Source organism: Podarcis gaigeae, assembly GCF_964106915.1.
Source record: "Podarcis gaigeae genome assembly, chromosome: 6".
In the NCBI taxonomy this organism is placed as follows: Eukaryota; Metazoa; Chordata; class Lepidosauria; order Squamata; family Lacertidae; genus Podarcis; species Podarcis gaigeae.
In genome coordinates this window covers 12,865,251-12,892,104 of record NC_139682.1, presented here as the reverse complement: position 1 = coordinate 12,892,104, position 26,854 = coordinate 12,865,251, and the positions used below count along the sequence as shown (strand labels likewise).

Below are 26,854 nucleotides of genomic sequence, written 5' to 3'. Positions count from 1 at the left end.
GGCTGGTTTGTATTTTGTATAAGTAAATCATTTTTTAAAGTCTTGGACGCAAGGACTCTAGTTTAAATCCTCTCTCACCCACGAAACTTCCCAAGTGACCTTGGGCTAATCATGATTTCTCAGCATCACCAATCATACGGGGTTGTTCTAAATATAGCAATGAAATATAAATGTAATAAACAAACAAACAAACAAACAAACAAACAAACAAACAAACAAACAAACGATCCACTCAGCAGCTGAAAGGATTAGCACAAACTGTTCATCTACTTATAAAGCTGGCCTACATTGCATTAATGCTTGCTTGTTTTTTAATTCAAGGGGGGAAATTACAACATCACGGCCCATTTTGCACACACAAGGTGCATCTGAACTATTGTGATCAGATCCATGTGTGCAAATCTGTCATCTTATAAGGTAGGAATCAATCATGCATGCACATTATGTATCAAAGGCATGAATGGTGGACAAATGCAATAAAATTCATGCATCTTGTTGCATTTGCAGCCTGTTTCACACCTTTGATGCATGATTTGCATGGGTGCCATTTAAAAGTAAAATTAATAAAGCAACCCTTGCTTTGGGATGCTATTTGTGCCAGAGGCACAATCCCTGAGTAGGAATTGGGGAGAAAAACAGTTTTCCGTTGGTGACTGTCCCCCTGATAACAACAAAAATTCATCGGGAATTTGCATCCAGTTGAATAAGCCATGGCATGGCATGGTGTCCAAGGAGACTGATAATCCCTGGAGGGAGAATGAATGAAAGGATGGTTGGATGAAAGAGGGTTTGCAGGAGCTACATCCTGAATTGGCCAAGGCTCTTGTAAACAGCAAGGGAAATAGAGAAGCAGATGGTGTTGCCTCCTTTTCTCTCCTGTCACTCTCTCCTGCTTAGGAGTGGATGCAAGCGACAACGTCATGCATTTTGCTCTTTCATTTACTAATGGATACGGTGGTCCTCCTTCTTTAATGACTCCTAGCACAATTATCTATTTTTTGCTCTGGTTTCATTGACAGGCATTCGTTGCCTTTGCAACAGCAATCCCCTCTCTGCCTTGTAATGCCTTAATCCCCACGATTTTGTATCTAGCTGGTTAGGTTGTTTTCACTCTAGTGCCAGGAACGCAAGGGTCTTGTCGCTTCCAGGCAGCTTGTGCTATCGGTGTTTCTACGTTGTGGTGTGAAATTGGTTTGCCTGCTGATTTTGATTCTGGGTCCGGGATGTTGCAGAGGCGGAACTGCTGAATGAAGGCAAGCCAGAGGAGAGAACAGGAGACACTAAAATTGGGCACCCAGTGGAGTTTAAAGTGTATTCGGCGTGTCCATTATGTGCATGGTTTTGTGGTTTTGTGATGTCTGCATGATGTTGTCATTATCCATGTAGCAGCCAACACTTTCCCCATATTTAATTCAGATTTCCCTGATCCTCTGAAAATGCAGTAAGGAAAGCAACAGCAAAGCAACCTGCATGTTACCCAACTATGAATGAGCTGAAGTGCATTGTGTAAATATTTACTTTCTTGTAATGTGTGACATTTTGCTGGGTGCCATCTATGACCATACCCTATACAGTGGTACCTCGGGTTAAGTACTTAATTCATTCTGGAGGTCCGTTCTTAACCTGAAACTGTTCTTAACCTGAAGCACCACTTTAGCTAATGGGGCCTCCTGCTGCTGCCGCGCCGCCGGAACATGAATTCGTTCTCATCCTGAAGCAAAGTTCTTAACCTGAGGTACTATTTCTGGGTTAGCGGTGTATGTAACCTGAAGCGTATGTAACCCGAGGTACCACTGTACTTCCATTGACAAAGCACTCCTCAGTGGGTTGTTGTTGGGGCTGGAAGTGACATATGCATGGTGCTGGGTTTTAAAAAACCCCACTGCTTTGTGCAAGTCTAGCATATTAGACACCGGTGGCACGGTGGTCTAAACCACTGAGCCTCTTGGGATTGCTGATCAGAAGGTTGGCAGTTTGAATCCCTGCAAAGGGGTGAGTTCCCGTTGCTCGGTCCCAGCTCCTGCCAACCTAGCAGTTCGAAAGCACGTCAAAGTGGAAGTAGATAAATAGATACTGCTCCAGTGGGAAGGTAAATGGCATTTTCGTGCGCTGGTCTGGTTTCGGTGTTCTGTTGCGCCAGAAGCGGCTTAGTCATGCTGGACACATGACCCGGAGAAACTGTTTGCAGACAAACACCGGCTCCCTCGGCCTGTAAAGCGAGATGAGCACCGCAACCCCAGAGTCGTCTGCGACTGGACTTAACTGTCTGGGGTCCTTTACCTTTAGCATATTGGAAAACTTGCCTATCAAAAATAAATAAGTAATAAATAAGTGCACAGGTAAACAAAGAGCTGCCCACAATGGGCTTCAGGTTTCTGGAACTTAGGACTTGCAAGCAAGTACGAACCAAGGAAAGAGCACAATAACACAATGCATATAAAGGTAAAGGTACCCCTGCCCATATGGGCCAGTCTTGACAGACTCTAAGGTTGTGCGCTCATCTCACTCTATAGGCCGGGAGCCAGCGCTGTCCGGAGACACTTCCGGGTCACGTGGGCAGTGTGACAAGCTGCATCTGGCGAGCCAGCGCAGCACACGGAACGCCGTTAACCTTCCCGCTGGTAAGCGGTCCCTATTTATCTACTTGCACCCAGGGGTGCTTTCGAACTGCTAGGTTGGCAGGCACTGGGACCGAACAACGGGAGCGCACCCTGCCTCGCGGATTCGAATCGCCGACCATGCGATCGGCAAGTCCTAGGCGCTGAGGTTTTACCCACAGCGCCACCCGTGTCACATCCCATCAAACACATAGGAAATATTGAGAATATCTGTGGATGCAAATGAGGAAATTGGATCTGTGTGAGTCACATTAACACACTTGTGTATATACAGCCTAAGTCAGAATTGGCCAATGCTGTTATAGCAGAAACATCCATGGACTTTAAACCCAGGGTTCAAAACTGAGCTCAGCCTCTTACTAAGCTTTCTTTAACTACTCCCATTTTTTCTTAGGCATTACTTCACCTGGCCCTTCACAACTTGGGTCTAGGATTCCTTAAGGACCACCTGAAATCCCTCTCAGTCGTTGAGGTTTTTGGGTGGTCCCCATGTCTCAGGTGCACAGCTCATCATGCAAAAAGGCAAGGGGTTATTTTTGGATTCAGGTAGGCAACAAAAGAAACACCAAATTGTGCTTTAACAGGCTTATTTCCTAGATAAAAATACAAGGCACAAAGCAGAGATTTCATTGACTTCCGGGTTGGCGCCATCGCCGAATGGCGGACTCCCTCCGAGTTCCGGAGGGAGCCTGCTGGGCAGGGGTTGGGTCCCGCCGCGGCGACGACGCGGGGACCCTCAAAAACAATGGGCGGTGATGCCCATGGACTTGGTGACTCGGCGGGCACTGTTTGCGCCCCCCGACCCGCGAAGGAGCCTTTTTAAAGGCTGCGGAACGGGTGACGGGGGGGGTGTGGTGCTGTGAGTCCACTGCTTCCCCTGCCTAGCGAAGCCGCATGCCATTCGACGGAGAGCACCGACTTCTTCTTTTGAAAATTTGGATTAAAAAGAACAACCCGTGAGTAAATTTATCGGACTTAAAAGGAAAAATTTGTTTTACAAATTCGGACCGAGCGGGGGAGGTGCAAAAAGGAAGTCCGCCCCCCCCCCCCGTTGTAGATGTTTTAACACAAGGATTTGATAACTAAGATCGAGAGAAGAATTTGCTTATTCGGAAAAAGTTAATTTCACGAAGGGAAATTACAAGTAATTGTGCTGGAGGAGAAGAGTGGTTTGTGAGAACTAAAATGTAACCCCCCGGGAACCGGGAGTGATCTGTTATGAGAGACTACAGTCTCTCATAGAAATTTTGACAGCTGTCAAAGTAGCTGTCAAAGTAGGAGAATAAAAGAGAACTTTGTTACGATGACTTTGCTGGTTAGGTTCGTTACAATTTGGATACAAATTATTGAAAACAAGGGCAACAAGTTATTTGACTTTTGGGTCTGATCTGGAAAGCAACTAAGTTACCATATTCCCTCTAGAGGGAGTTTTGGGACATTGCAAGAGTGGCAGTAAGTGGAAAAACACTAATGGAATTGAACAGATCTGCTATCTCCTGGGAAAGCTGCAAAAACGAAGTATTATTTTGTCTACAGAGGTTTCTACACTAAAGGAGACAATGGATTTATCTATTGAAGAAAGGAAGGGACTTGACGTAAGTTTATGTTCCTGAACAAATAAAGCCTCTGTAGAGGAACCAGAAGTTTTTGAATTAGAAGGTTTTTGCAGCGGAACAGGAAAAGAAACCTGAGGAATAAGAACTGGACTAAACTTGAAGTTGGAACATTTGGGACATCCAGACTTTAAAAGGATCAAGAAACAGAATCTGAGTTATACTCTTAAATATAGAGGTCTGGATGGAAGAAGAATGATCTTTTCTGAGAGTTTCTCCAAGATTGGACCTTTTGAAATTAAAAATTACCTAAAAGACGGCAAAGTCGAATTGAGAGAGATCTAGATATGGACGTGGGATCTCCAGGCTGGCAGTAGACAGATGGATGGATTTTGGGGATCGAAACCGGGAAAGGGGGGAGGGAGATTTGGCTGTAAAATTATATCTTTTTATTTTTTCTTGTTTTACTTTGTGGGATAAAAATAGGGGAATTCGTGGAAGGGAACTGGGGTCGATTTTAGGGAAGTATAAATTTTTTTAAAGAGAAATGGTTAATTAAGATAAATTAATTTTGAATAAATGGGCTAATTGTAATTATAATAAGGTTTTAAAATTTGGGGTAAGAATTTGTGGAATCAATCTAATGGAAATGGAATACAAGATGGGGAGGGGGGGAGCCCTGGAAAGATGTCAATGAAATTAAGGCTTTAAGTGTAAATTTCATTGTTTTTGGAGTTGCTGTGGAATTTCCTCCTGAGCAACAGCATGTCCTCTCAACTTTCCAAGTCTATCAACGTAGGGGTTGGAATCGCCAGCTAAGCAGGGCCATTATTGGGCTGTACACTATGTTTAGTATCTTAAGATGAAGGGACCCCCCACACACACACACATTCTGATTTCACTCTTACGACTGTAGATTGCAAAAGCCAGCATGTGGCTTCAAAGGACTGGCTAACCTCTTGCATCCAAGATGTCTGGGCTCCACGTGGCACTTTCCATACTTGAAGAAATTTTCTGTTTAGACGGCTGTCTGGTCAACATCTGGCTTAAAAGGTTGCAATGAAATAATCACAAAAGTGGAATAGCTTCTGCTCCTACAATGGACTTATCCATCTCCTTCCCATGTGTACCCCACCACCACCCTGAATCTGTCTTTTGGAGCAGATTTAGCAAGTTGTGGGATGCACATGGGGTGGGGGGGGGGGAAGAGAAATATATTTTCCTTGCAGTGACTTTATTAGATTCAAGCCAAAGAGCCAAAAGAAAGGGAAAACAAGCCTTAAGGTTTCCCATTGACATTAGGCAACTGGAAATACGGCAAGATGCATTGCGTTTCCACATAAAATTATTGTAATTATTTCTTCATTTGCATCAGTACATATGTATTAGCATGTGCAGCTTTTATGCAAACCAGGGTCCTCTTTTTGGTGATGGCGATGTTAGTTCTTGCTGTCACTGAGCATCTGTGGGGTGGAGGGATGTAAGATCCCCTACAGAAGATCCCCGTACAGAAGATCCCCTATAGAAAGCTTGCTTCAGTAACAACTGCTTTGTTTCATGTCCAGGACGCAGGTGGATCCCACCCCCCTTTTCTAGGAACCACCTCCTGCTTAGATTCTGAAATCAGGGCTGATTCTGAAAAGTGCCGAGGTTTTCAGAAGCTCCCCAGGGAGAGTGTTTTGGAAGACTTGATCAATCTCCCTCTCCTGTGGCTGTAAAGCACAGAGCTCTGATCTGAGCAACAAATAGAAGCAAAGAAGCAGAAGAGGAGGAAGTCTCAAAGTGTACATTCGGAGCACTTTTCTCATTATGAGCTGCTAGCTGTAAGAGGAATTTACGGCCACTCTAAATGAATATATATAAACACACACATATGTGATCACTTTCCAATACAGATGAATAATTCAATTTCTTCTCCTGGAAACGTTATTATGTGCCATCATTTACAAGCCCCTAAATACTGTCCTCCTGGCAAATAGAAGGGGGAGAAATGGAGGCAGTGAGAGATTTTACTTTCTTGGGCTCCGTGATCACTGCAGATGGTGACAGCAGTCACGAAATTAAAAGACGCCTGCTTTTTGGGAGTAAAGCAATGACAAACCTAGACAGCATCTTAAAAAGCAAATACATCACCTTACCAGCAAAGGTCTATATAGTTAAAGTTATGATTTTCCTAGTAGTGATGTACAGAAGTGAGAGCTGGACCATAAAGAAGGCTGATCGCTGAAGAATTGGTGCTTTTGAATTATGGTGCTGGAGGAGACTCTTGAGAGTCCCATGGACTGCAAGAAGATCAAACCTATCCATTCTGAAGGAAATCAGCCCTGAGTGCTCACTGCAAGGACAGATCCTGAAGCTGAGGCTCCAATACTTTGGCCACCTCATGAGAAGAGAAGACTCCCTGGAAAAGATCCTGATGTTGGGAAAGATGGAGGGCACAAGGAGAAGGGGACGACAGAGGACAAGATGGTTGGACAGTGTTCTCAAAACTACTAACATGAGTTTCACCAAACTGTAGGAGGCAGTGGAAGACAGGGGCGGCTGGCGTGCTCTGGTCAATGTTTAGTTGGCCACGACTAAACAACAACAAATACCGTCCCAGGTTTTTGGTGTGAGTTTTCTTTTTGTTTGCAAAAAGATGACCAATTGTGATGACCAACAAGGATTCCTCCAAGACAATTAGGCTGCAGCCCCATTAGGATTCCATTTGTAGTTCAGTATATATGAAAGCTACAGTTTTCAAAGGGCATTGTTAGCCTGTCTTGGATATCTGCCACTCTTTTCCCCACTGGCCCTATTATTCTGGCAGATTCCATTTTGAAGCCCAGGTTCCATTTCAGGTTCCATATCCAGCTGCCTTTTAAAGTCTGCAAGCAAGTTGCACCCACCTGGTCCATTTATCTGTACTCGATCCCTTCCACAAAGAAGCCACCAACACCTTCTAAATTCATGGAGCAGAGTTAGGCCCTCCCTGGCCACACCCCTTTTGCAATCCCAAGCCCCCTCAAGCTATCTGGGAAAATCCATGAACACTCAAACCAATTTGCACATAACAATGTTTTGTTCTCTGCATATAGTTTGTTATTCAAGACTCTGCTACACCCTAGCTCCTGGAACGGTATAGGGAAAGATCATTCATCACTCAGGGCAGATTTCCTTAAGAATGGAGAGGTTTGATCTTCTTGCAGTCCACGGGACTCTCAAGAGTCTCCTCCAGCACCATAATTCAAAAGCATCAATTCTTTGGCGATCAGCCTTCTTTATGGTCTAGCTCTCACCTCCATACATCACTACTGGGAAAACCATAGCTTTAACTATACGGACCTTTGTTGGCAAGGTGATATCTCTGCTGTTTGAGATGCTGTCTAGGTTTGTCATTGCTTTTCTCCCAAAAAGCAGGCATCTTTTAATTTTGTGACTTCTGTCACCATCTGCAGTGATCATGGAGCCCAAGAAAGTAAAATCTTTCACTGCCCCCATTTTTTCTCCTTCTATTTGCCAGGAGGTGATGGGCCCAGTAGCCATGATCTTCATTTTTTTTATGTTCAGCTTCAGACCATATTTTGCACTCTCCTCTTTCACCCGCATTAAAAGGTTCTTTAATTCCTCCTCACTTTCTGCCATCAAGGTTGTGTCATCTTCATATCTGAGGTTGTTGATATTTCTTCTGACAATCTTAATTCCGGCTTGGGATTCATCAACTCCTTCACGGATCACTGCCTTGCCGTGGCGAAGGGGCTTGAATAAATCAGAGAAGCTATGAGCTATGCCGTGCAGGTCCACCAAAGAGGGACAGGTCATAGTGGAGAGTTTTGACCAAACGTGATCCACCTGGAGCAGGAACCAGTAAGCCACTCCAGTATCCCTGCCAAGAAACCTCCATGGACAAAGACAACAGGCAGCTACTGATAGAAAGCATGAAAATAACTTCCCTGGTGTATTGTGCATGATATCCCAGTAACAGAGATGGCGATTTCAGATGCTGGGGCCTTTTCCTTCTGATGAAGAGCCTTTGGTTCACGTGAAACGCAGCACCAATGGCCTTCTGGCACAATTTACTCTTCCGGTTTCTTCTACCCATGCCATCCCTTGATGATGGCCAGGCTATCCTTTTGTTTTGAGGTTAAAATGGGGCGGAGTGGAGTGGGTGTGTAAGAAGTGTTCCCCTTTAATCCCACTTGAAAGGCAGCTCTCCTCCACTTGTGGCAACACAGAGCAGAAGACGAAAAGCTACCATTTGTTGCAAGCAGCTTCTACTTAAGGTCAGATTGATGGACCTCCTATTTAGGCCAATTAAATCTATGTGTTTAGAGTCAGATTTCTTTGGAACTGCTCAGCATCTGAAACCAGGTCTCCACATTTGCAACAGAGGTGGGGAAACCCAAGCCCAGGAACTGAATGGAGCTCTGTAGTCCCCTCTGTCTGGTCCTCCGGACTCTTTCTTGCATAAGAATCTAGTTAGAATCTGGGCAAGACATAGCCAACTGAGCTAAAAGGCAACCCTAGCCTGTTGAATTGCATGCAGCTCAAGCAGCCCCAAGACTTGTGGAGAGACGTACTCGTGTCCTCGGCAGAAAAGCAGCAACATGAGATTCGTAGCTTGCTGTTGTTCTACACCCACCATGATTATGTCACTGCTGGGGTGTTTGATTATGAGAACCATTTTCCAAGAGGAGTAAATAGACAACCTTGATGGGGCACTCTTGTTGTAATGATTCCCCTAAATGGCCCTGTAGTCATTTGTGCTGCTCAAATTACTGAGATTAGCAAACCCACTCACAAATTATGATCTCCATAGTTCAAAGCAAATTCAGGGCTCATTTCTTTTGCCAAGAAAGGTAGAGCTATCACCGACTTTTGGGTCTCAACAAAGTCAACTTGACTGCGAGGCACTCATTGCGCAACCATCTTCAAAGCATTGCTTGTTCCTAAGAAAAAAGAAGATGACATTATAACAAATCTGATTTAACTAGGGAGGTGTTTAGTTTTGGGGGAGTCAAGTTTCAGCGTCTGTAATATCCTTGGACATTTTGCCACCGTGGATAAATATCAGGTGATGTTTTCCTTACCATCTTCCCTACCCAAGAAAACTTGAAGGTAACAGGATGCTGGACTAGATGGGCCTGATCCAGCAAGCTCTTTTTATGTTTTCAAATTTTGATAGCTGCTCAGCAATACATTATTGTCTTCTGCCTTTGCCATTGCTCTCTTCATGCTGGTGTTGCTATCACATCATTGTGTGGTGTTGCGGAGAATGTGTTCTTAAAATGTACATTTTGTCCCTTTTGTACTAACAGTGTTAGTCGTCTTTGAGGTCCCAAAGGTGGGATTTCTTAAGCTCAAAGAGTTGTTGTGCTAATAGGAGATTACCTTGTGCATATCCCTTTGACCTCCACAGAGGAAAGACAGGACACAAACACAAGAACTGCATGGTAAATGCAATATGAATAATAAATAGTATCCTTGCCTTCTTTCATGCAAACATATTCATGTGGGAGTTAGGTCAGCATTTTGTACAGAAACTCTAGGAAAGTATTCTTAGCTTTATTGAACATCCTTTGTTTTTTCCAGGAAATGCTGCCTTGTCTCTAAATTGACATTATCACATAGCCAAATCCATCTGACTGCTTAGCATCCTGACAGGGAACCCAGAAAACGTTGGCTTCCCTCTCAGCTAGCCTTCAGTGACAATGCTATGATTGACTGATTGATTGATTGATTGATTGATTGATGGGCTGTGCAGTGTCCTGACATCTTATTCGCTACACAGTTACCCATGTTCCCAGGAAGAAGACCTCATAATTGTAAGTAAATAAATACCTGGTGCTGATGCAGTAACAGGTGCAACAGTTACAGTGAATAGAAGTGAAGATTCATAAACTATAGGGTGTTTGGGGAAAATATATCTGTCCCTCCCAAGCAACTACTTTGGCTTGAAAGTTGAAACAAGCCAACTTTTGCCACAGTTTGGTCCAGATCCCAATCAGCACTCCTTTTGCTTGAAATTCTCCTAAACAGGAACATCCAGATTTAGGGACAGAGTACGTTGAACCAGATCTTTGGTCCATGTAGCTAAGTAATAACTTCATAGGTTTTCAGAAAGGGGCTTTCCTCAACTCTGTTTGGAAATGCAAGGGACTGAAACCTTCTGCATTCAGATCATGTGCTCTGCCACTGAGCTATAGCTTCGACATTTCGCGCCCAACGAAATTTGGTGGCAGCCCTCTTTCCTATCTTTCCATTTGGCCGGCCTTTTCATGTGGCAAACTATCCAGGATCAGCACTTGACTGGAGCAGCTCTCTACATCACCACACTGAACTGTGGTTGAAACCCCACTCCCCCCTCTCCAGGCTAACCATGTGGTGAGCCACAACACATGGCCATCACGCCATGTAACAGCCGCCACGTGGAGCAACTCCAAGTCCCCTCCACGTTTCATCAATCGCTGCTCATAAGCTGGCCTTTATGTCTCATTGATTTCAAAGGCTCAACTTTCCCAGTGAGTATGCAAAAGGCTGAAGAACGCAGCAGGAATATATGTACTGTACTTATTAACTCAGAGCCTTCAGAGGACATTCGGGAAGTGAGAAGAGGTGAGAAAAAAACATTCACACTGTTTCCTTCCAGTTCTGACACATCTTGTGTCCACTTCTCTGTTCCAGTGGAGGGCTCCCAGGATTAACCATCAAAATCCTGGAGTAAGAGGGCTTGATCATTCCCTCCAGGGGTGTGCGGTGAAAATAGTTAGGGCCAGAGTGCGATGGGGGGGGGCATCACATGTGTGACGTTGCAAGGTCCCGACCTTGTGAACATGAACTCTGCACCTTGCTAAGCCAGACAGAAGCTTCCTAGGCTTTGGGAAGGAGGTGGCAGGGGTCTGACAGGTTGCTGGAGCCCTCTTGCCTCCTTCCCAAAGCTGGACGGGCTTTGGGAAGGTGGTGGGAGGGCTCTTGCACCCATCAGAGCATCACACCTCCCTCCCTAAGCTGGGCAGAAGCTTCCCGGGCTTTGGGAAGGAGGTGCCAGGGAGTTCCCCTAGTCCACTGACTGCGTGCCACTGGCTCTCTCACATCTGCAAGAGCCCAGGTCTGTTCAACTGGCTCCAGAACTCCTCCTGAGGTTTGCTAATTTCCCTTAACGATCAAGGGAATTATTTCTCTCTCTCCTCTCTGCAGGAGTTATCGACCTTTTGACTGACAGGTGTAGCATGCCTTTGTTGTGTGTGTGCTGTTGGAGGTCACCCAAAAGGGCAAAAGTGTGGTAATTAGCAGCTTCTCTCTGGGGAAGAGGTCCTCTGTTTGGGATTTGTGCATTCAACAAGCTGAGCTTCCCTCGTGGCAGCACACCAGGCAGCTATGCCATGTTTGTGGGGTTCCGAAAGGCTGGCAGCACCATGTAACTCAGGGTGGCCAGATCACTGTGAGCGGCTGGGTGGTTAGAGTGTGGCAAGAATCTTACTCACTGTTGGAACCAGTCACGTTTTCCGACACGTGGGTTGCATTCCTATTGTACACAGATATGCAAAAGTTCCTTTGGGGTCGCTCCACCCAACCACCAAGAAACTTTCTGGACTGCGATCTTTGCCCACAACTAACAGAGGGTTACAGGACATAGGTGGCGCTGTGATCTAAACCACAGAGCCTAGGGCTTGCAGATTGGAAGGTCGGCGGTTCGAATCCCCGCGACGGGGTGAGCTCCCGTTGCTCAGTCCCTGTTCCTGCTAACCTAGCAGTTCGAAAGCACGTCAAAGTGCAAGTAGATAAATAGGTACCGCTCCGGTGGGAAGGTAAACGGCGTTTCTGTGCACTGCTCTGGTTTGCCAGAAGTGGCTTAGTCATGACCTGTAAGCTGTCTGCAGACAAACGCTGGCTCCCTTGGCCAGTAAAGGCCGCAACCCCAGAGTCGTCTGCAACTGGACTTAACGGTCAGGGGTCCCTTTACCTGACAGAGGGTTAGTTAGTTCCAAAGTCAATACAGTTGTGTTATTTAAGGCAAATGCATGCATAAAAGCATGGTACTCCATACAGATGTTCAGATTATATATACATATATAAATTTTTTTTGTTACAGTTTGTCTGTTGCTGTTGTGGTATTTCTAATGTTTGTAGGCCACTTTTCACCATAAATGGTCTCAAAGCAGTTTTCAGAACAACCTTCAGTCAACAATGCTTCAGTTAAATAACAAGGTGTTCAAAATAATAAAAACCATCAATAAAATCATAACATAAGTCTAATGTAATGTCCTTAAAACGCCTGAGTTGGAAGGGACCCCAAGGGCCATCGCCTCCAATCCCCCAGGGCAGGAATCTCAGCTGAATCATCCAAGCTCACCCGATGGAAAGTGAGTACTTGCATAGTTGCAACCCCCAGTTAAAACCCTCCAACCTCAGCCTTGGTCTTTTTAAAAACAACAGCAACAGCTTCACCTTTTGCAGGCTATTTGTGACCCTTTCTTCCAGGGGAGCACACTGATCTCAAAGGACACAAGCTTACTAAGCTCAGGGACAATGAGAATAGTTTCTCTTACATTTTTCCGTCTCTGCTCCCCCCCCCCTCTTTTTCCTCTTTTTTTATGTCTCAAAAAAAAAAAAAAAAAGGAATCAGAAGCAAGTGAGTACAACATGTTCCACAATGACTGCTAAGTGGTTCAGGGACAGTGCCTTGTTTACTGAGCCTGGAGAGTTCATTCTCTCAGAACAGGGGAAAAAAATTAACAACTTTAACAGCATATAGGTATACTGTCAAGGTGTGCAATCGTAAAAGTCATAATTCAGGCAACAAAACAAAGGAGTTTTCTATTATGCTACGGAGCATTCGGAATTCTATTTACCAAGCATGTCCTGAACAGCTGTTGGGGCTCAGGAACCCCAACTGAATGACAAGGGCCATTTTTCTCGAAATTTGCTGTTTTGTTTCAGCAATACTTCAGGGAAGAGGTGAAATTATTCTGAGGGGAAGTGAATCAGAGAGGTTGCCATCTTTGCCTCTGATGTGCTTTTTGAATTTTGGGAATTTCAAAATGGCTGCCCCCCTTTTGCTGCTCACTGGGGGCCACTGTTAAAGCGGCCAGCAATTGATAATCTACACAGGAACACACAGTTTACACCTGCTCTTCCAAAGTGGCAGGATTGTTCCTCCAGCAGCACATTTTATTTGAGAGGTGCAGTGGCAGTTATGCCTCTGAATAAAGGGTCATGATTGAAGTGGGCTTGTTAAAAAAATACAAAGTCACAGCATGCTGTTACATGCAGGGCTTCTGAGTTCTGGCACCTCTCAGGTGGGCGCCATTGCCATTATAAGAGAATAAGGGAGGCATTCATGGTGAGTTCTGGCACCCCTTTTTCTAGAAAAATAGCACTGGTTACATGCGACCCTATTTTAAATCATAAACTCCTAGGAAAATTATTTCTTAAGTTTGCATTTCTACCCCCTATTAAATATTTACCTAAGGCTGTCATCACACTGCAGTTTGCTTGGCCACAGACAGATGGCGCTGCGAACTACAGCCTGAGGATAGCCTTCTGAGAGCCATTGGGCCATTGCAGCACCATCAGAAGGTAGCATCAGTGTGTAGCCCAAGTAAGAATCAAAATCATGGCAGACCAGAGCAGCTCCTCAGCAACTGCCTTTCTCGACTTCTGCCACCACTGCCCAACTCACCGATGATGCCATTTCAACGTCAGTGGCGAAGTGCAAGGAGGATAGAGGCAGCGGGAGAGCAGGACAGAGTTGGCCCAACCTGTAATGACCGCACCTCACCTAGGCTGCCTACCTTCATTTATTTTCTCCTCACGGGTGAAGGTCTAAAGCAGGCTTCCTCAAACTCGGCGCTCCAGATGTTTTTGGCCTACAACTCCCATGATCCCTAGCTAGCAGGACCAGTGGTCAGGGATGATGGGAATTGTAGTCTCAAAACATCTGGAGGGCTGAGTTTGAGGAAGCCTGGTCTAAGGGGAGTGGGCTGGGAGTCTCACCATGTTTACTCAACTTTAATGGAGAATGCTAGCAAGGAGCCCTGAGCTAATTTGGACCAGCGTCTTCCTCAACCACCTACCAGCCTGGTGCCTACACTTAAAACAAGACGCTCATAATCTATGTTACTTAGAAAGGTTCCCAGGTAGGCTGCTTCCATCTGCACCTGCTGTGTGGTTTCATGGCACCTGCATCCAGCTGCCTGAGGCGGCTGCCTCATTCTGCCTGACAATAGGTATAGAAAGTCAGACCATCGGTTCCTCTAGCTTGCTGTTGTCTTTTCTGACGGGGAGCAAAGTTTCAAAGCTTTCAAAGTTTCACAGTCCTGCCAAGGACAGAACCTGGGTTTTTCTGCTTGCAAAGCATGCCGTCTCCCACAGAGCTGTGAAGCTTCCCCAAACGCCCATATAGACAGTGGTACCTTGGGTTAAGTACTTAATTCGTTCTGGAGGTCCGTACTTAACCTGAAACTGTTCTTAACCTGAAGTACCACTTTAGCTAATGGGGCCTCCTGCTGCTGCCGCGCAGCCGGAGCACGATTTCTATTCTCATCCTGAAGCAAAGTTCTTAACCTGAAGCACTATTTCTGGGTTAGTGGAGTGTGTAACCTGAAGCGTATGTAACCTGAGGTACCACTGTACTAGCCTTGATCCCATATTTTTTACTCCAAGAAAGGGGTGTATCCCTATGATGTAGTGACCACGGTTTAGAGACAATTAACTGGCCTTTTGCATGTGCCTTCTGCCATGGCCATTTGTGTAATTGTGATTTTGGAATTAGCATGCACAGACATGTTTATAAATGTCAAATCCCAGCCTTGGGAACCTCTGTGCCAAAGGGGATTTGTTGGCAGGATAGGAGAAAGGGGGAGGGTTTAATTCTTTGCATTTTCAAATGGAGGGAAACAGCCTATTTTGCCTCTTTAGTGTTTCACGTCGTTTTTGAGGGTTCTAGAAAAGAAGGGGGAGAGATAAGGGAGATACACATCTTCTGTAGGGCATTTTGTCATATGCTTTGCACATATGTTGTGTAGACCTTGTGTGTGCAGAAACAATCAGGACTGGCTGGATTTCAAGATGAGAAATCCTGAGGTTTACTACAGGCTACATGTAAACATGCAGAGCCTAAATATTCATAAGCGCTTCGAGTACTGCTTTTATCTCTGTCATATTCTTAAATGGGCATTTAATCCCCCTCCTTGCCAGAGTCCCCCCCCCCCCCGCCCAGTCCTCTTTACATATCCTTTGTAATCTAATGTAAAGCTTCCAGGAGCACCTATGCAGACTGGGAGCGATGGTTTAATATGGGCCAAGGGAGGGGGGATGTGAACAGCAGGTCGCGTGGCCCTTTGATTTAGAGATAAGCTCAGAGTGTATGTCACTGTTTGCTTTCGGAGATTGTGCAAAGCATGTTAATCTCTGCAACAAAGCTCTGGGAATTGAATTCTGAAAGATCCTTGGAGTGGAAAGGAAGGGGGTTTGCTGGAACAATATGAACTGAAACCCCAACTCCTTGGGATGTAAGTAAACATTACAAGAACAAACAGAGGGCTGCCACCAGAAATCACTGTCCTATGTTGACGTCCTCATCCTTAGGCTGACACACACACAAACACAACCTCATGTCTTGCACATGTAAAAGAAAAAAGAAAGGAAGGTTCCATCCAGGGAAGGAACAAAACGAGTGGAAATCTCTTGCATTGGAGGTTTTCAGACGACAATCTTGATCTCCACTCAGATGGTCTTTGGAAAGTTTGCAGGAGTTAAGAATATCTATCCCTGGCCTTGCACTTGGTTAATATTTTGTTCCTGATAACAGTGTGTGAAATGGTTTTAATCCAGTTTGGATTTATCCAGTGGGTGAGCAGGGTCCTTTTGACGATTTTGACGATGGCACCAATGGTGAACAAAAGGTGTTATTACAATATGCGTTGTCGGCTTTGATTTGTAGAGACAAAATTATGTTTATTATTAAGCGGTTTGACAAGGCTTTCAGGTGGTCCATGGGTGGGAGAGACTGAGAATTGCTGCTCTAGTGGATCACGGTAAGACACAGAGCACTGGAAAATGTATTTGAGTCAGTGGTGCTGACAAAGATCTTAACTGAAATACATAGGGTCTGATAAATTGTATTTTTGTGCACCAGCAAGCTTTTTGTCTTCATTTCCTTGCTTTTGACAGAGGCAGCTTTTGATAAGGAACAGGGGTAGAAGTAATGTTGTCAAGACTCTATGCTTGTTCACATATTACACTGAATACAGGTAATAAGCTGTCTCTACACATGTGCAAGGGATGCGGGTGGCGCTGTGGATTAAACCACAGAGCCTAGGACTTGCCGATCAGAAGGTCGGCGGTTCGGATCCCCGCGATGGAGTGAGCTCCCGTTGCTCGGTTCCTGCTCCTGCCAACCTAGCAGTTCGTAAGCACGTCAAAGTGCAAGTAGATAAATAGGTACCACTCTGGCGGGAAGGTAAACGGCGTTTCTGTGTGCTGCTCTGTTTCGCCAGAAGCGGCTTTAGTCATGCTGGCCACATGACCTGGAATCTGTACGCCGGCTCCCTCGGCCAGTAAAGCGAGATGAGCACCGCAACCCCAGAGTCGGCCACGACTGGACCTAATGGTCAGGGGTCCCTTTACCTTTACACATGTGCAAGCATTTGTGTGAAAGAGTATTACATGTAGATTTGTACAGCTCCGCTCTTGTGTGCCCTTGTACACAGAGTATACACTCATCAAATGTTACTTGTGTATGAGTGTATATCCCAACTATTTGTGTACACAGCTTGCACACTTGTTGAAGGTGACGTGTGGACTCCCCTCATTGTTAGCCCCAATCAGGACACAGGATAAGCTAAGGACAGTCGTTATAGCAAGTGGTCACTCCTGTGCATATGGAATCCTTTTTTTAAAAAAACCCCCACACATTTATGAATGAAAACATATGAAATTGATGAAGGTGAAGAGAAACCCTGACTCCCACCCACCCCGTCTCTAGTCACTGCTGGATGTTGCAGGGATAAACATGCCTGTATGTATGAGGTTCAAGTGTATACAGATGAATCCATATGTATATACAGGCACAGAATCATAGAATTGGAAGAGACCACTAGTGTCATCTAGTCCAACCCCCTGCAATGCAGGAATCTTTTCCCCAATGTGGGTCTTGAACCCTTGACCCTGAGATTAGGAATATTGTGCTCTACCGAGTGAGCCATCTTATCTGAAGATGAATCAGCCACTCTGTGCTCTGGCTTGACTCTCATATACTCTGAAGCAAATGCATCTAGAAATACACATATCTCCAATTCAGAATTCATCCATGCTCACTCCTGTGCAATTAGGGTTCCCTATTCATTTTTTCCCTTTGTGTGTGCAGAACTACCGTCTTCCTCCGCTGAAATGAAACAAGGCAGCCAGGTCAGACAGGGGCAAGAGTGGACTCACCCTAGCAAGAGCACCACAATAACCCCATTCAAATCCAAAAGGAATTTGGGGATTTGACTAGAGCCGCAGTACATCGGAAGAAAAACTTCACTCTGTCCTGAACAGTGTAATAGTATATAGCTCTCTTAACTCCACTGCAGACTGACATAGCCACAAGGTCTTTGTCCCAGACCCCAATCTGCCAAGTGGGGTAATAACACTGGTGTGCCTTAGAGGGTTGATCAAAGGTCAAGCTGCGTGTAATGTTAAAGGCATGTGAGCGAGTGGCATGAAATATGTGGTCAGGGGTTAAATTGCTTTGAGAGATTTTATAGGAAGCAATTCATAAATGGAAATACATAGGACCCCTTACAGCTATGTATAGCCCCCTACAGCTGATATTTAAAGAACACTCAGCATGCATATTAAACAATTGTACAGTAAGACAACAACTTAGGCACATTTAACAGGTGTGATGTCAACCTTACTGGCTGGTAGAAAGCGCACAATTTAAACACATGGAAGGTGGAGGGCTTAAAAACCCTTGTTTGTGCAGGGTTTTCCTGGCATAGAAAGAGCTTTTAAGCTGCCTGCCTTGCCGGCTGGACTCTGGGTTGCTCTCACGAGATCTTGCAGGAACTTGGGACAGCCCTGCAAGATCTCGCAAGAGCAACCCAGAGCCCAGCCAGCAAGGCGATAACCCTAAAGCTCTCTGTCTTCCCTTGGGAGGGGAAGGGGCAAGGGCTATAAGTCCAGAAAGGTAAGGATGCTCACGTAGGAATGGTTGGAGTATACTTGTTTTTACGCGCTGTTCCTGGAACAACCCCCAATCAAGACACAATTGCACTGTACAGTCATACCTCGTGCTGTGTTTGCTTCAGGCTGAGCATTTTCAGGCTGTGTCCCGCGGCGACCAGGAAGTACCGGAAAGGTCTACTTCTGGGTTTCGCCACTCGCGCATGCGCAGACGCGCAAAATGCCTTCATGCGCATACGCAGAAGTGGCGAATCGTGACCTGCAGATACGCAGGCGCAGGTTGTGTTCTGCTCATGTTGCGAACGGGGCTCCGGAACGGATCCAGTTTGGAACCAGAGGTACCACTGTACATATTTAGCATTTTGTGCAGTTTTGCCCCGAGTATATGAAAATTACTGAAATACATAAACTGTGCCGGTGACTAGTATCACAATATTGCTTTCTGTTCCTCTTTCTACTCCTTTTCTCCAGCTAAACATTAACCCCGGATAATCTGAGGCATTGATAAAGTTACTTCTGTGAGGCCACGAGGGATGGGCGGACTGTCCATTTTGATTTCTCTCAGTTGGTCATGTTTCCAATCCGAAACTGAGTTCTCCACATGCCCCCTCAAATCTGCATGTCATTTTCACTAATATATGCACTTTACCCAGTATCCACCCCCCTCTCCTTTAAATGTACGTACATATTACTAGCCTGGAGAACTGCATTACAAAATTCAGGGACGTGCCGATTTCAAAGGATGGCTGAGTTTTCGTTCTTGTGTTGTTTTGGAAAGTATGAACTGGGTGAGGTTAGCCTTTCAATGCAAACTCAAGTGAATTTCACCCCATCCCTAAATGCCTCCTGATACCATTTCCCTTTATTTATTCACTTAATCAGTGATAGTGCTGCTTGCAGTCAGGGGTACCTTTTACCTTCACCCAGTGCTGCTTGCAAATTTATTTTTGACAGGAAGAAAAAAAAAGGCATGAGGGGGAGAGAGGAAAATATCAAAATATCAAATATCTTTTTGCAAAGGAAACAGATGGGATAATTTTTTTTTTATCTTTTCATGAAATCTGTGCACATGTTCTCACTCTCTGCTTTCCCTTTTCTGGACTTCGTATATTTATTTATTTATTTTATTTCCATGTTGGCGACACCCACAGGCTTGCGATTCGAAAGCCAGCCAATCTATAAATGCTTGCCTGAATGTGGGGGCGGTCAATTACTCTGCGAGAGATTTCCAAGGCAGATATTAGCAAGCATGCATCTCGGAGAGGGAAGTCTCATTTGGGATGCAGGATCCGAGATGGTTGTAGCTGGGATCATCTGATCTCGCAGAGTCAATCCCGAGACAGCTCTTGTAAAAGGGAGGGGGGAGAGGCACCCGGCTTTGAGTGGCTGCTTCGTCGTGATGCCTTAAAGAGAGAGAGACAGAGAGAGAGAGAGCGCACTATTATATGCAGTCCGCTTGCAGGCTGCCTGTCACAGCTCTGATCAGGGAACCACCTGCACTCACAAGTCTCGCTGTTTTCTACCAACACTAAATGCTGTCAGGATGCATCGTTGCTGGTGCTAAGCAAAAGCGAAAAGGGAGTTCTTCTGGCTTTCGGAGAATCTTTCAGCAATTTCCAGCAGAAGTGCTTTCAGGATTCGGTTGCTTCTGAGAGCATCTCTGTGAGAGTTGTGGCATTCGCTGAGTGTTTCCACTGAGAACGAGCAAAGAAGAATATGTGTTAGTGGGACAAACCTTAGAGAAAAGGGGCGTCTGCTAGCAAGATAACTTTTCTCTCTCGGGAAGCAGAAGCTGGCCTTTGGGATGGAAGAGGGGAAAGTCTCCAAGGGCAGCCGATCTCATGCCTTTGATTACATCTCATGATCTGACAGCCCACAAGCCAACTCTCTGGGTCTCGGGACAAAGTGGACTTTGGCAAAACAACAACAACAAACAGACAATGGTGCAAAACGTGATCTTGGTTTTCTTCCGCAGGCGACTGAGCCAAAGACCTGCTGTTGAGGAACTAGAAAGAAGAAATATTTTGAAACGTAAGTAATTGATTCCTTTTCTCTAAATGGTAAAATGTTGTTTCTGTTCTTAACACAGGGGGAAAATAATTGTTTCCTATTGAGACAGGGTGGGTAGGCAATGGCCTGTCCCCTTGCCTGGCTTGGATCTCTAGAAGGCTGCTGGACCAGTAGGATATTTGCTCTTCAAATGTAGATCTACTCATTTGGAATGTAGATGAGGATCACTGTTAAATAATGCATGGGTTGTGTGAACACAGCCATAAATCAGTAGTAGAAGATAGATATAATAATTCCAGAAGTGTTTTGGGATCTTCATATTGCTTGCTCTCACAACACCCCTGTGAAGTACGCCGCAGTTGTTCCCATTTTACTAGTGGGAAACTGAGGCTGAGAGATAAATCATTTGCCCAAGGGAAGCCACAGGATCTGTTGCAGACATTTGCAGCCATATTGCCTGATTTCAAAAACAATTTGTAGTGTCCTGTTTGAGATTTGTTAGGAAAATTGAATTTCTCCTCCTCCTACTCTGTGTAATCATGTCCTGGATTTAGTGGGGGTTTTTACCGGTGTGTTTTAACAAAGAAAAACCAAGTATACCCCAAACTGCAACTCATCACTTCTAAAAGGAAAAGTAAGGGGCATTCATGCGGACGAATGAGTTTTCTGGCAAGCGAATTGGTTGCAGAACACCCTGACCTTTCTATGTCAGCGCAAACTATGAATTAAAACCACAAAAAGCAAATTAGTGTATCATAATTGTGTACGTTCTGCAACATTGCCACTGAATTTCACCTGAAACAAAACCAGGGGCCAATTCAGGGAGCCCTGCTTGGCAAAATCGGTCAGAAGATATTTTTTTTTAAAAAATTATTTTAAAGAATCTGTACCATGTTGGTGAAATTTCACTGATAATTTCACTGAAGAGTCTGAACCAAACAGCAGTTTTGGTTATCACTGTAGAAAATGTTCACTATAGGAAATAGGGTTGCAAATAAGCAAATTTAAGGCATTTAGAGATTCATGCGTCACCCTACCCCTAAGGTCAAGGCTGGCATCATTTCCTTATCTTCCTGAGCTCAAGAAACAATGAGAGAGGTTGAAAATAATTTACAGATTTAAGACAGAGAGGATTAGGCTGCACTCCTGCACAGATGTGCTTGGGAGCAAATCCTATTCGGTCAGTTGGACTTTTGACTATATTTGCATAGGATCTGGCCACTCATGACTTGTCTGAAGCCTGCCACTGGTTTCATGCAGAGGCTGGTTGGAATCCTGCCTCTGCCACATACTTCCACCCACATTCTCCCATCTGCAAGATGAGGATCACAACAGTGGCCTAACTTGAAGGTTTGTTGGAAGAACTGTGCATGGAGTGCTTTGGACGCACCAAAATGCTCCAAAGTGATGTTATGGTCAAAATCTCTGGGTACATCCACTTAAGTCTGTCTCTGGTCTGTAAGCTACACTGATCCACAGATCCTCGCGCACAGCAATTCACTGTGTGCACACAACTTTGCGCATGGGCCTTCTCTCCTGCACATATGGTTGTACAAATGGCGCTAGTTGCTAGGAGAAAAGTGGAGAAGGCAGCCTAGATTCACACCCAAAATGATAGGTAGACACCAGCAGAGTTGACTATGACAACTTATCCAGTGGGAAACGTGGGCAAAGGTCTGCTCTGGCAAGGAGCCCCAGGGATTGAAGCAAAATGCTCTCTCCAGTGCATTGCTCACTTTGTGTGTGTGCAGGTGTGCACACACAGAGATTGCATTCTGCAAAGCAATTTGTGCATTGCAGTCTGCTTCTGCACACAGGCTGCCCTTGCAGGGATCAGGGTGACTAGTTTTCACATTTCCTTCTCTCTCTTGATATATTGAGATGAGCGCAGGGTGAGAGGTGGAGGATGCGATTCGAACCAAAAGAAAGATAAGCAGAATGGAAGAGGAACATTAATGGGATGTCCTTTGCAGATAAAGCAAGCCCATCCTCCTGGACTTCCTCTGGATTTCCTCCCAAGGGAAATCTGGCGGCTAAATTGAATTCCTTTTCCCTTTAAAAATCAAAGTTCCTGTTCCCATCAACCAGGAAGATGGACCACCAGGCAGGTGGGCAAATGGGTGACCTGGCTGACAGCTGCAAATCAGGCGAGAGGGAAGCTGTTAAAGGAGCAAGTTCTAAGAAGGTATCAGATAGTGGGGTCAGGAGATGCCTCTCTTCTGATTTGATCAGCAGCATCTGATTATATTCTCATTTCAGGGGAGTGACTGCAGCTCAGTAGTAGGACACCTGCTTTGCATGCAAAAGGTCCTAGCTTCAAACTCAGTCCAAAGGGGCAAGTGATGGGGAAAACAAACACCTGAGTCTTTGGAGACCTGCTGTCTGTTGAGCTGACAGTACTCAGCTAGATGGACAAATGCTTAAGGCTTGTTAGACGGTCACTTCTGATTCTCCTATTCCAAGTTAGCTGTGTCCCACACAAGTTGCAGTGGGGAGCTGTTGATTTTTGAGAGAGCAGGACCGGAGTGTTTTCTTGTGCAAACAAATCAGCAATAATGGAGCTGGGCGTGATGCTCCTTTGATGCACCAAATGCAAACCATAGAAGCCTTCAAGGCTCTTTCGAGCACTCGCACTGGTAGTCTTCTTGCGAGAGCTGTGCAAGGTGTAGTTATCAGATGCTCTCTCTGCCTTTATTTTGGACTGGTTCAGATATTTACCATTTGTCACGTGGAGCAACCTGAACCTCTCCAGGGACGTGGGACACTTTTGCTTACAGCTGCTGCGATATTTTCCATGAGTGCAGAGGGTACAAGATTGCCTGCAGCACTCATGCAAATCTCCACTGGGAAGTGGTGGCTGTAACTGGAGAGACCAGGAAAGGCTTCGCTTCTGCCACTGGAGAAGGGGGGGGGGACACCTGCCCCCAACAACCTTCACAGAAAGCCTCAAAATGTTCCAGGAGACTCCATCCTGCGCAACCATGCAATAAAAATACCTGGGTGTGTTTTTTGAGGATCAGAGAGTCTTCTCTTGGTTTACAAGTGATTGTTGTGTGCAAGTGTTTTGCCTTGCAAGCTACTAATGAGCACATTTAGATTCTTCCCCCTCTAGGTTGCTTGAAAGACATGGGACAATTTGCTCCTATTGTCATATGCTATAAACCAGGCATTGCCATGCAGGAGAGATTCCCAATAGGTTTTGAACTACAACTCCCATCATCCCTGACCATTGGTTACACTGGCTAGAACTGATGGGAGTTGCAGTCTAAAACTTCTGAAGTCCACCATGTTTACTGCTCCTGACATAACAATTCTGCACTTAAAAAGAAGTTTCCCCACTAGGTCCCATTTTTTGTTCAACAGTGGCAACAGATCTTTTTCTTACTGCTACCTTTCTTCACATGAGTAGTTTAGGATTGTTTACATGGAGTCACTAGCACATATCCAGACTGACTTTATTGCTGCTCACAGCGATTCCCAAGTCTTACTACACTACCAAGCTGGGATAACTTGTTACTATTGCCAAGCTGGGATAGCACAATTGGTAGAGCCTGAAGCTCCGGACTAATGTATTAAAGCTCTGGACTGCTATTTTGAATGGTGCACTCACTGGTCACACGCACACAGAAAGATTTTTTTGTTGTTCTGTCCAGGTCCCAGCACAGAGTTGTTGAGTGAATGTTTCAGAATAATACCAGTAGTGTACTTAGTGAGAGACATCGTAGCTTTTATCCCTTTCATTGAGCCTAAACTAGGATACAAAAGATTCTTCTTTTGGAGGGTATGGGGGGATTATCTACTATTTGCTGTGACTTCTTTCAATGGAGAAACGTTCCCATTTATCATTGACGATCCATGCAGTGGTGCATATTTCACTTCATGGGACGTAAAAACAGAATAAAACACTGAAACACAAGCTCTAAACTCTAAAAACAATGAAACAATTTCATCAGATATAAAACTGACCTTCCACAATTGACTGGGAAATTCTTCTCAAGCAACAATGTCTTCAGCAGGCACCTAAACATTATCACGCTAGGTGCCTGTCTGATTTGGGCTTGTCATTGATTCTAGAGAGCTGGAGCTGCAACACTAAAAAACCCCGTTTCTAGTATAGGCTAAGAAATAAGAATAGGGACATGCAAAAGTGCCACATGTTTGCCATCTCACCCAGGGTTATCTCCCCTGACTACAGCAGCTGTCTGTGACTGGGTCTTTCCCATCTCTTCCTACTGGAATGGACTTGGGATCTTCTGCCTGCAAACTTTGTGCTCTACCACTGAAGTCAAGTCCTCCCCAATTCCCTCTTTGAGGTCTCCACAAAACCCATCTCAGCACCACCAGAAGAATCAGCCCTCCATTGGCTTGATGGATGACTGCTGTTGTGGCCAGTCAGCAGAGGATAGGCCACAACTGTCGGAATGACATCTGCAGTGATAGTTTCTTCTAACCCAAACATAGGTCCAAACATTCACAAAGAGTTCTCCGGTTCCTTTCTGCGAGTGACGTTCCTATTCAAGTGGTTTCTTCTTCCATCTGAATGTAACATGACTCGATCCAGGCTTACCCTGGCGATTGTTTCGGTGTCACGGCTAATTTAGAAACCTTGTCAAGGGAAAGGGTGTAAATTACACTCTTGTGTTTGGCACTGCATGGCTGGAGGAGTTTGTCTCATTAAGACGGACGGGCCTCAAGCCAGACACTTAATAATTAATGGATCAAAGGGCAGTCAAAGCCGACTGCCAGGCTGCTGTTACAGAGCCCATTCGCTTCCACTCCATTGTAGTCTAACATTACGATAATATAAATACCTGTCCTAATGCACCACCCAGTAACATTCCTCTTCCTAGCAAAGACCAGCTGGCAAACAACTGCTTGTTGTTGGGCAAGAACAGATGCACTTTGAGGGAGTTTACATTCAATTAGCCGGTCCAGACGAAATATGGATTCACAGCAGTGCTATTTTTCTAGAAAAAGAGGTGCCGGAACTCACCACGAATGCCTTCCTTGTTCTCTTAGAATGGGAGTGGAGCACACCTGAGAGGTGCTGGGACTGAGCTCAGGTGACTTCTAGCTGGGGGAAAAGCCCTGATTCATAGAATCATAGAATTGTAGAGTTGGAACAAACCATGGGAGTCATCATGGTGTGTGGTTAAGAGTGGTGAGTTAAGAGCCAGTGGTTAAGAGCCAGTGTGGTGTAGTGGTTAAGAGTGGTAGTCTCGTAATCTGGGGAACCGGGTTCGCGTCTCCGCTCCTCCACATGCAGCTGCTGGGTCACCTTGGGCTGGTCACACTTCTTTGAAGTCTCTCAGCCCCACTCACCTCACAGAGTGTTTGTTGTGGGGGAGGAAGGGAAAGGAAAATGTTAGCCGCTTTGAGACTCCTGAAGGGGAGTGAAAGGCGGGATATCAAATCCAAAACTCTTCTTCTTCTCTTCTTCATCAAATCCAACCTCCTTCAGTGCAGAAATCTCTTTGCCCAACTGGGGGCTAGAACCCACGACCCCGAGATTAAGAATATCATGCTCTGCTGGAATTTCTGCTTCTCTGTGGCTGGATCCATTGCCACTCAACCAATGTCTGAGACGAAAATCTGCATGTTCCCACACCGTTGCCACCCTTCCTTGGGTGGGAATCTGCTTGATCTGGCCAAGACACTTGATTTTATCACTCAGACGCCACCAAAGCTGTATGCGACTTTGTACCCCATGGAGACCCCAGTAAAGCGGATGTGAAAGACAGGGCCAACCCCTCATCTGAAGCATCATGCCACTTTGCATCATTTCCAGTGCTTAACTTGAGCCAGGGGTGCCTCCCAGGGCTTCTTTTCACTTGCTTGGACATTGAAACGGCACGTCCCTTTGAGCATGTGCAGAGTGTATTTCCCTCGGGGCAACCAGTCAGCCTCTGTGCACATAGGATTAGCAGGCAGGGGTGTGATTTCCTAACCCTCTCCTTCCCTATCACTTTCCACATCCAAAATGGAGCACAGATTCTTTCTCTTGGAAAGCTTTCTGTGCATTTTCTGATTTATATATATTTTTGACAGGTAACAACAGATCTGGCTAAATTAATTGTATTAGGAACGGGTGTGCTAACGATGCCCTAAAGGTATCTTGCAATCATTTTGTAACATTGCCCCCTTCCCCACCCGCCCGTATTGTGTTACACACAAACCTACCACTGCAGCCACCTAAGCAGAAATCAACAACCCTGCTTGAGATTCTCACAATTCGGTCTTTAAGATCTAGCCTAAGCTGCTTTTTCATGTGACTGCAAAGATTTTTGACTCTCTGGTTACAACGTGTGTGCTTGCAGCTACTATCCTTCCATAAATAGCTCCATGTGGTTGCTTCTTTTCAAAGTGTTCAGTCAATGGCATAAATAGAGAACTGGAGTCTAAAAATACCTTCCTCGCGCTGCGCACCCCCCCCAGCAAGCAGCATCTTCAATGCTTATTGAAGGATGCAAAATCATTCCTCTGATTTAATGCAGAGAATGCCCCCTTCCCCAGCAGGTTGAG

At 45.3% G+C, this 26,854-nt stretch overlaps 1 protein-coding gene across 4 annotated transcripts in view; it reads left to right on the top strand.

Annotated features, from left to right (window-relative positions):
* PHACTR3 (phosphatase and actin regulator 3) overlaps positions 1–26,854 on the top strand; it is a 204,172-nt gene that overhangs the window by 167,439 nt on the left and 9,879 nt on the right. For all 4 annotated transcript variants that reach the window (XM_083744399.1, XM_083744397.1, XM_083744398.1 and 1 more), the window contains one exon: positions 20,298–20,353. In XM_083744399.1, the coding sequence (XP_083600525.1) occupies positions 20,298–20,353 (56 nt within the window). The remainder of the gene's footprint in view (positions 1–20,297; positions 20,354–26,854) is intronic.